Source organism: Corvus kubaryi, unplaced genomic scaffold, assembly GCF_017639235.1.
Source record: "Corvus kubaryi isolate FWS band 111438036 unplaced genomic scaffold, C.kubaryi_AGA036_p1.0 split3-37355, whole genome shotgun sequence".
Classification (NCBI taxonomy): domain Eukaryota; kingdom Metazoa; phylum Chordata; class Aves; order Passeriformes; family Corvidae; genus Corvus; species Corvus kubaryi.
Window position 1 is genome coordinate 437,753 of NW_024582089.1, and position 9,192 is coordinate 446,944.

Consider the following 9,192-nt stretch of genomic DNA (forward strand, 5'->3'; position numbering starts at 1 on the left):
GCAGGCTCAGCAGCTTCATGGCAGCAGGAAGCCCCCGCTGGTGCTCGCCCATGTCCCGGTGCCGATGAGGGGCGACGGCCACCAGCTGGACCCATCGGCCCGGCCCCGGCAGCACCTCCCACCAGCGCTGCTTGTTCCCGCCCTCGAAGGGAAAAAATCAGTTCCCAGGGACCACAGCTCGTGTCCATGCGGGATTCACACAGAGAGGGAAGGACAGGCAAGATGGGACTTCTACAAAGGGGAGAAAGGCCCAGAATTGAGCGCCAGGGACCAAAGATGGGTCAAGGAAAATGTGACTGGTACAATGTGAAGCTCTGGGTCCTTTTTAGCCTAGTGAGGTGCTGAAGGGTAATTGGGGTACACACATTCCAAAAGCTGCTGTTTGGGTTTGTGTGGCAGGGTCAGCTTCGAGGTCTGGGTGCTCCACTAGCAGCTGCTGGCCCCAGCACACAGGGCAGTGACTGGCATGTCTCCCAGTTAGGCTTTTAGCAACCATTTCTCAGCTTCCTGCAAAAGAAGAATTCCAATCTGCTCGGCTTTCCGATGGGATAGCCCGGAGAAGTTAAGTCACTAACCTGTGCCAAGCAGGACTCTGGTCTGCCCATGTTCCCAGCCTGGCTCTCCTGGAGCAGGACAGTTGCTGTCAGCAGGGAGCAGTGCCAGGGACACTCCTGCAGTGCCATAACCACAGCTCTGGCTTGAGGTGGCGTCAGCTCACCTGCTGGGCACTGGCAGGCAGATGGAGAGCCCCAGACCTGGCATGATGGGATTTTTCCCCTGAAAAAAAGCCATCCAGGTAGTAGATATTTGTTTGCATTTTATATGGAGGTACCTCCCCAACATTCCAAATGTTCTCAGTGGGATCAATGTACACATGGCAGAACCACTCCAGCTTCCACCACACAGCCCAAATCCGGTCAGAGCTCTTGGAGTGTTCTGAGTGGCACAACTGTCCCCTTCCCAGGGCCCTGACAGGTGTTTCCAGTGCTCCAGGAGAGCCTTTGCCCCAGTTCTCTTGGACACAAATGCTGCTGCCCACCCTGGGAGAGCACCAAGGGTCACCAGTGTGGGTACAAATGGAAAGGTTTCACACCAGCAGGTTTTTATCCACTGGTAAAGCACAAAAAGATAGAAACATAAATCAGCCTTTTACCTGTTGGACTCTTACTGGTGTAGGTACTAACAGGTTTTGTGATAGTCACCTGCCCAGAAACAAGCGGGAGTCTCAGTTACACTGGTGTAAATCTGGACAGACTCCAGAGGTATGGAAATCTCTCCATTTACATCAGAATAAGTGGAAGCAGCAGTGCCCACTGGCAGAAACCCCCTCCCCTTTGTTCCTGTGCTGCACATGTAGCTCAGCACCACAAGGCCCAGGGAGCATCAGTGCATACTGGAGGAGGAGTGGGTGGCTGCTGCATCCTGAAGAAACATCACATAATTTATCCCACATCAAAATTCTCCCACTATTTTTATCCCAGGAAGACTCAGCCAGCTCCCAGCCCTCTGTTCCCAGCCCCTGTCCCTGCTGGGGGTGGGCTGACGGAGCCCCGTGTCCAGCCGAGCTCCACACGGCAGCCAATAGCCCAGGGGCCAGCACGGCCGGGCAGGGGAAGGGCAGGGGACGGGACCAGAGAAGCCTTCGGGGCTCCCTCTGGAGATGGTGAATCAGGGAGGGCTGGAGGTTCTGTTCCAACACCAGGGTGTCCCGATGCGGCAGAGCCCAGCAGGGCCTAGCTCAGCATCTTGTGCCGGTCGAACACCGTCTTCCTCTGCTCCTGCACCTGCCGCTTCCAGCGCTGCTGTGCCCCCTCCACCCGCTCCAGCACCGTGTTGGCCCTGGCGCCAGCCGGGGTGGGCACTGCGGCCAGGGAGCGAGTGTCCTGCAAGGAAAGGAATGGGGCTGGAGACCAGGCCGTGCCCAGCCCCAGCACAGAGGGAGGCAGCTGACTTGGGGAGAAACTGCACCTGAAAGAGCAATTAAAGGTTTGAGTTGTTCTGATGAAGAACCTCCTTTTCAGAGCTCCTCAACACCAGCCCCCAAGTCCTTGCTCTTGGGGATCACCCATGACTCCATATAAAAGTCCCCAGGAGAGGAACTGCACTAAGTGTAGAGCTCTGCTGGAAATCCACTCCTGGAGTCTGCAAGGAGCCACAGTGCTGAAGTGAACCACATCCCCCTGCTAAAACCAGGCTGACGATGGGTGGAGATCCATCATGGCACAGGAGCAAGGCCTATCCCAGAGGATTTACAGTCCAGCACACTGGAGTGAGATAAACCTCACCTAACACCAGGCATTTACCATGTGCACCTGGATCTGGATCTGCATTATTGCTGCAGAGCAGGGTGCAAACCCACGACTTAGGGATACAATTCATCTCCTCTGGCAGGACCTCCTTTTTCAGCAGAGGGAGGCAATGGATTGGACTGTGAAGACTGGAGCAGCTGCTCCTCACTTACATCAGAGTATGAAAGAATTGAGCCAAATAGTTTATACTCACAACAAAGTACAAACAGGACAGTCCAACCCAGTGCTTGCAAGTGCATGAATTTTATGCAGCAAGAAATATGTCCTCCCCAAAAACTGGTGTGTGACAAAGAGAGAAAGAGGGAGAGAGGGGCTCGCTCTTCGCTGCTGGGTCCCAATCATTTGCCCATGATTTGTTTGCCAGTGTCCCACAAAAAGATGGGGTCTGAATGGAATTGCAGTCTGGGAGAAGCACAAGGAACAACAGCCTGGATACAACTCAGGGCCCAGCCCCAGAGCAGGATCAAAGAGCACCTCAGAGACTGGTGTTTTAAGTGTCTAGAAGATGTTTTGGCCAACACTGAAGCTCATCCTTCCTTGGAAGCTCAGCACCACAAAACTCCACCTGGAACACTGCACAAACAGGATCTGTTTGACTTTTGGTTCCCTCTAGATGGACAAACCAAATTCAGGCCAGTTGGTACAAAGCCCCCTCAGCCTCTGAGGGCAGGCCTTGCCTTGGGCTCGTTACACAGAACTTCAAATATTCCTTGTGCTTCTGCATGACCTGCAGAGATCTGAGTCTAAATGTTCACCTGTATAAGTGCCCCCAAAGCAGTAGTGCTGGTCCCTCACTGGATCAGAGGACACAAGCAGGAGGTCACTCTTTTCCTGTCCCCCATTCTCCTACCCCCCTGTCTGCACCCCCTGCCCCCTCACCTCGCTGTCCTCCTCATTGTGCAGGGGCTGGGTGTAGGGGTCTGGCTTGCGGATCAGGGGGTCCACGAGCACCAGGAACGCCATGTACAGCAGCAGGGCCCCCACCACTGACAGGTAGATGATGATGATCACCTGCAGTTGAGGACAGCACAGGGGGAAAGGATCAGCAGCGTACATAAGAAGCACCACAGAGGTCAGGAAGGTCCTTTTCAGCTGCCTCTGATGTGTGATCTCTTGTTCTCATTTTGCTCACAAGAGTCTCTTGCTCTTGCCAGGAGGCCGAGGTTGTGCCATCACTGCACAAACTGCGCTGATGCTCTCACTGTGCCAACTGAGGGTGTGTTCTGCACATATGGGGCCCTGGTCAGAGATGCTTGGCACTGTCACACGTCCCCAGCAAGAGGAGTGGGCTCCCACACTGCTCCTCACTGCCAGGAGTGCCCCTGGTTCAGACACAGAAATCATAGAAGTCACAGAATCCCTGAATCACTGAGGTTGGAGAAGTGTGACCAATCCCCACCTTGACACCCCACTCAGAGCACTCAGTGCCACATCCAGTTGTTCCTTAAACACCTCCAGGGACTCCACCACCTCCCTGGGCAGCCCCTTCCAGCGTCCAACACCCTTTTTGTGAAGAAATTCTTCCTAATGTCCAACCTAAACCTCCCCAAGTGCAGCTTAAGACCATGTCCTCTTGTCCTATCACTGGCTGCCTGGGAGAAGAGGCCAACCCCCACCTGGCTACAGCCTCCTTTCAGAGAGTTGTAGAGTGAGCCCCTGGCACTGCCACCATGTACTTGCTGTGACAGTTTTCTCTTTCTGGGCTCTTCTCCAGGAACCTACCAGTGTGGCAGTGCCTGGGCTGCTGTGGCATGGCAGGGAGCAGGGCACAGGCAGTGACTGCAGTTCCCCTGGGCTGGTGTGGCACAGCAGGGGACTGAGCTCAGGTACCTTGATGGTGGTGGTGCTGCGCTCCTCGTACTTGCACTCGCAGAGCAGGCAATAGGCCTCCACATCATTCCCAGGCACTGGCATGGGCTCCACCACGTGCAGGCAGTTGCTGCAGCACAAACAAACCACAATCAGCAGCAGCACAAGGTGAAACCAGCGCTCTGTGCAAGGACACTGGGGTGACTTTGTCTGTGTCCCAGCTTTCCTGTCAGGCTGATAACGCTGATCTGGTGTTAAGAGCTCCCCTCACAGCCTAGCTGGCCCAAAGTCCCTGGGGTAGACTGTCCCAGCACCTTTTGCAGGGATCCAGTCCAGGTGGAAGGGATTGGATGGCACACCCTAGATCTGCCAAGAGCAGTGGGTCAACATATCATCCCAGATTCCTCAATTTCTGTTTAACACATGCCCCTGGCCTGGGCTGAACATCACACACCAAAGCAGCTCCCTCTGCAAACATACAAGCAGGGAATCCCTTTCCCAGCACCAGCTGGGAACTCCAAAGCTTGGCTGTCATGGACCGACCCCCGAGGCTGCTCCCAGTCACTCACCAGTCCTTCTGGGACACATTCTTGTTGTAGATGTGCCCGCTGATGTTGCGGTACGGGGGGCAGATGCACTTGCAGCGAATGTCCTCGGAGCTCTGCAGGGCACAGGAGCTATGTGAAGGAGGGGACACAGCTCTGTCCCCTCACACCCCACCTCTGCTGTGCTCCACGCATGGCTCGGTGTCACCCACCTTGCTGGCCTGTGCTGGGGGACACAGGACACAGCCCAGCAGCACCAGCAGCAGCACGGGGCTCGCAGAGTTCCGGGAGCTCTGGGCAAACATCCTGGGAGCCTGAGAGAACAAAACTCACATGCAGGATAGAGCATCTCAGCTGAAAGCAGCCACAACGAGGTAGTCAGAGATTTATTTTGGCCCACTTGCCTCTGTTTTGCCCAGGAAGAAGAAATTTGTTCCTGAATCATGGCTGATGACAGCCAGAAACTCTTGGAAACATTTAACACAGATCCCAAGAACACTCCTGTCAGAAGAGCTTCCACCATGTATAACCACACGTGCAAACTACCCCAATCCTGCAAAAATATTGCTGATTTCCCTACAACTGGACTTGCACAAAACCTCCTGTTCCTCTCTTACTACCCCAGAGCCCAGACACAGATATTTTGGTGCTGACAGTTTTGCTCAGTAAAAGACACAGAACCAGGAAAAGCATGGAGCAAGAGTGACCTAAAGCAGTACACTGGGGCCTTCCTGCTGCAGGGTCATGAATGGTAAATCATTCATCTTCTGACACTTGAAGTCTTGCTGCTGAAGGGAATGATGTATTTTCCTGTCACGAGCTATGGGAAAGGCATGGAATATTCCTAAGTATTTCAAACCAATTCCTAAACCTCCTTTATCCCAAGATACCTGTTCAGTAAATCCTGATTTTAAAATTACTGCAAGCTGGTAGCTTGGTGAATTCATTAATGCCTTTTGCTACATATCAAAGAATGGTTTGGGCTGGAAAGGACCCTAAAGCTCATCTCCTTCCAACCCCCATGTGTGTGGATAAAGTTGTTCAGAGACGCGTGCTTCCACAAATCCGTTAGGATATGAATTTATTCCCTGTGCCACAAAAGGCAAGTTGGCCTTGGCCAGGCTGGTGTTCACCCTCGGAGAAAAAAGGTGGAGCAGGTGTTGGGGACCTTGGGACAGCACAGAAGAGCTGCTTCAGCAGAGGAAGGGGAAAGGAATTTACACCTTAATTAATCAGCTCCCAGGTAATCCCACAGCTCCCTCCAGGTACTTGTACTCCACCACCTGACCTGATTCCATTGGGATTTAAATCACTGCAATATTCCATCACCCTTTGCTTTATCTTATGTCAGCACCTTAAGTTCACATAATGGATTACAAACACCAAGTTCCTTTCTTCTTTATCTAAATAAAACACCAGCGACTTCTAACAAACTGCCAGACCTTCAAAATGCATCCCAGTCCTATCACCTTGTACCAGGACTTACTAAGGTTTTGCACCACAGTTTCAAAAATCTCCGCAAACAATGGTCATTTCCAGGAAGATTCCCCTGGACATCAGGGGCTCAGATCTTCATCACAGATTTGGGGAACAGGACTGATCTGAGCTGCCCAATGCACGTTCCCCATATTAAGTGGGTCTGGACTTTCGTTTGAATTTTTATCACAACAATAGGGTATGTACCTGGAATTCAGTTTTAGCCTCTCAGCCAAGTTCAAAATATCTGAACAACTCATGAATGTCACTTTTAATAATAGTAGGGGAAAACACATGATCTATTATACCATAAACAAAAACTTGGAACCTGGGCAGAGTTCATGCACCATGAACTGCAGAACACCCTCAGCCACACAAAGGATAATTACGGCATATTTATCTCCAAGTTTGACAGCAAAGGGACATGTGCACACATGCCTTAGAGCTGTTTTTTCCAGACCCAGCCCGCACCAGCCATGTGGCCAACAGCAGCTGCATCTGGACCAAAATCCGTCAGCGCAGTAAGCCCAGTGGAGGGTATGTGGCTAAGGTGAAGTTCTCGGGTGCTGTGAGTGAGTGTGGCAGCTCTCAGGATGAAGCCCCACAAAAAAGGCTGCCCAGAGCACAGCTGCACCCACCGTGGTCCTTCTCCCTGAGAGCGCCCAATAATCACATCTTTAACCTGCCCATCCCTGGAAGTGTCCAAGGCCAGGCTGCACGGGGCTTGGAGCAGCCTGGTCTCGTGGAAGGTGTCCCTGTCCGTGGCAGGGTTTGGGACTGGATGAGCTTTATGGTCCCTTCCCACCCAAACCATTCTAGGATGATTCTGTGAACATCACCTGGAGCCCTTCTAACACTTCGGCCCGTTTCCCATCGCGGATCTGTGCTCGAACCACCCCCGACACCGACCCGGGCCCAGGGCAGGGCCGGACCCCTCGATTCCCGCTGGAGGTCTGGATGCTCCCTCATCCCTCCAGGGGCTTCCACCTCCCGCTCCCGCCCGGCCTCCCGGGATGCCTCCGGCAGTGCAGGCCGCCGCCGCCCCCCGAGCCCCGGCTCCCGCACAGCCCCGCCCCGGGTGCGGGGAGCGGAGCAGGAGCAGGAGCAGGAGCAGGAGCAGGAGCAGGAGCAGGAGCAGGAGCAGGGCCCGGCCCCCCTCAGGCCCCCCGGCCGTACCTACCCCGTATCTACCCCTTACCTGCCCCTCGCTCCGGCCCGAGCGCGGCCCCGCCCTGCAGGCCCCGCCCCGGCCGTCCCCGCGCGCCCATTGGCAACGGGGCGTGACGCTCAGTGACAGACAGCACCGCTGGCCAATCGGAACGCAGACAGCCCGGCCGGGCGCTGAGGGCGGGCCCGCGTCCCGCAGAGCTGAGGGGGCGCGGTGGCGGCGGCGCGGGCGCTCGCATCCGCCGCGGGAGCGCTCGGGCGGCATCGCCGTAGCCGGCGGCCTTCGGCGGACATGGCCCGGGCAGCTCCCGTCTGGCTCCCCGCGCGGGGCAATGCTGCTCCGTCCTGGGGCTGAGCCGCGTGATAGTCCCACTCCTTCTCAGCCCCTTCTCCCCTCACACCTCCGTTTTCCCCTCACGTGCCCACACCCCCTTCGTGGCTCCTCTGTTCCCTCACAGACCCCGTTGGCCCCTCACACCCCGCTCTCCCCTCACGGCCCCGCTCTCCCGTCATAGCCCCTCTCTTCTGTCACTGTCTCCGTTCCCCCCTCACAGTCTCCCTTCTTCCCTCACACCCCGCTCTCCTCTCATGGCCCTGCTCTCCCCTCACGAGGGCGGTGCTGCTGTGTCTTGTCAGAGGGGAAAGCCCGGGCCGCAGTGGTGTCCTTGCTTCTGTTTTTGGTTGATTTATGGTTGTAGATGATATAAGTGATCCTTCAGGTTCAAAGGCTTTGGTCTTGCCATGAACTTCTTGTATTTAAAACTTTTGACTCATTTTAAAGGCCTCGTCCTTGTGCCAAGAGGAACATTGTGCCTTTCCAAGGCCACAGAGTCTCGTGTTTGCCCAGAGAACATTCCTGAGATGGGGTTCTTGTAGTACCTCGGGTTTGCCCCGCTTTCTGTGTCTGCACCCTTCAGGTATGCAAATACCCCCAGCCTTGGCTTTGCTCCGGTGGCAGCTCCCAGGAGGCTCCATTCACAGCTGGAGGGATTGAGGGTGTCAGGAAAATTCCACAAATGTCAGAGGTTTATGTCCAAAAAGGAGATAGAGGAGTCCTGCAACTTTATTCACTGTCCACTGTCCACACGCCCGCGGGATTTTATCTCGAGGTTTCGGAGGACGCAGCCTCCTTTTATCCCAAGCTCCCGGGCACACATTGCCCTCTTCCTTTCGCCATCGGCAGAGGTACTAGGAAGGTACAGCCTTCCCGAACCGCCTACCCCATAACCCCTCTTGTTATTTTACCCCGTAGTTCAGAAACTCAGGCTTCTGCAGACTCACTCGTCTGTTTCAGGAATCAAACTGTCTGGGCTCTGCAACAAACCTGCTGCCTAAAGTTAGTAGAGAGACTAAGACCCATTTCAAAGACGTTAACTCCCATACCTTCACCCGTCAAATTCTTTGTAAAGACATTAGCTTTCCTCTCAAGGGGCTTATCTGCTTCTCTGGCACTTTGCTGCTTTACCTGGTGCAGATTTACCTGGTCTGTGCTGCTGGGTAAAGTCAGGACCTAATTTTTTTTCAGGTAAAAAAATCCCTTGATGGAAAAGAGACGTAAACCCCTGGTTTAACTTCTAGAAATAGAATCACAGAATCAAATAGGTTGGAAAAGACCTCTGAGATCATCGAGTCCAATCTGTGCCTGACCCCCACCTTGTCATCCAGTCCAGAGCACTCAGGGCCATGTCCGGGCATTCCTTGGACACCTCCAGGAATGGGGACTCCACCGCCTCCCTGGGCAGCCCCTTCCAAAGCTTACCACCCTTTCCATGGAGAAATTCCTCCTGATGTCCAACCTGATCCTTTTCTGGCACAGCCTGAGGCCGTTCCCTCTCCTCCTGTCCCTGTTCCCTGACAGCAGAGCCCGACCCCCCCCGGCTGCCCCC

The 9,192-nt window shown here is 54.6% G+C and overlaps 1 protein-coding gene across 3 annotated transcripts; it reads right to left on the minus strand.

Annotated features, from left to right (window-relative positions):
- Window positions 1–800: 800 nt before the first annotated feature.
- Window positions 801–7,385, minus strand: TMEM9 (transmembrane protein 9). 3 transcript variants are annotated; one of them, XM_042015926.1, is made up of 6 exons: window positions 7,338–7,385; window positions 4,876–4,977; window positions 4,688–4,779; window positions 4,140–4,248; window positions 3,189–3,320; window positions 801–1,883 (listed from the first exon to the last, which is right to left on the minus strand). In XM_042015926.1, the coding sequence occupies exons 2-6, from the start codon at window positions 4,966–4,968 to the stop codon at window positions 1,734–1,736; spliced, it is 576 nt and encodes a 191-aa protein (XP_041871860.1). In that variant the 5' UTR covers window positions 4,969–4,977; window positions 7,338–7,385; the 3' UTR covers window positions 801–1,733. The 3 variants fall into 3 exon arrangements, with proteins under 3 accessions (XP_041871860.1, XP_041871861.1, XP_041871862.1); XM_042015927.1 differs by having other exon boundaries at window positions 4,876–5,017; window positions 7,338–7,370; XM_042015928.1 differs by lacking the exon at window positions 7,338–7,385 and adding an exon at window positions 5,371–7,169.
- Between the last annotated feature and the right edge of the window lie 1,807 nt (window positions 7,386–9,192).

What these genes read in the sequence shown, in the direction of transcription:
- TMEM9 (XM_042015926.1), bottom strand. Translation starts at nt 4,968, where the DNA reads ATGTTTGCCCAGAGCTCCCGGAACTCTGCGAGCCCCGTGCTGCTGCTG. An exon ending in AATGTGTCCCAGAAGGACTG is followed by an intron (nt 4,249 to 4,687) that starts GTGAGTGACTGG and finishes TTTGTGCTGCAG; the next exon opens with CAACTGCCTGCACGTGGTGG. An exon ending in ACAATGAGGAGGACAGCGAG is followed by an intron (nt 1,884 to 3,188) that starts GTGAGGGGGCAG and finishes CTTTCCTTGCAG; the next exon opens with GACACTCGCTCCCTGGCCGC.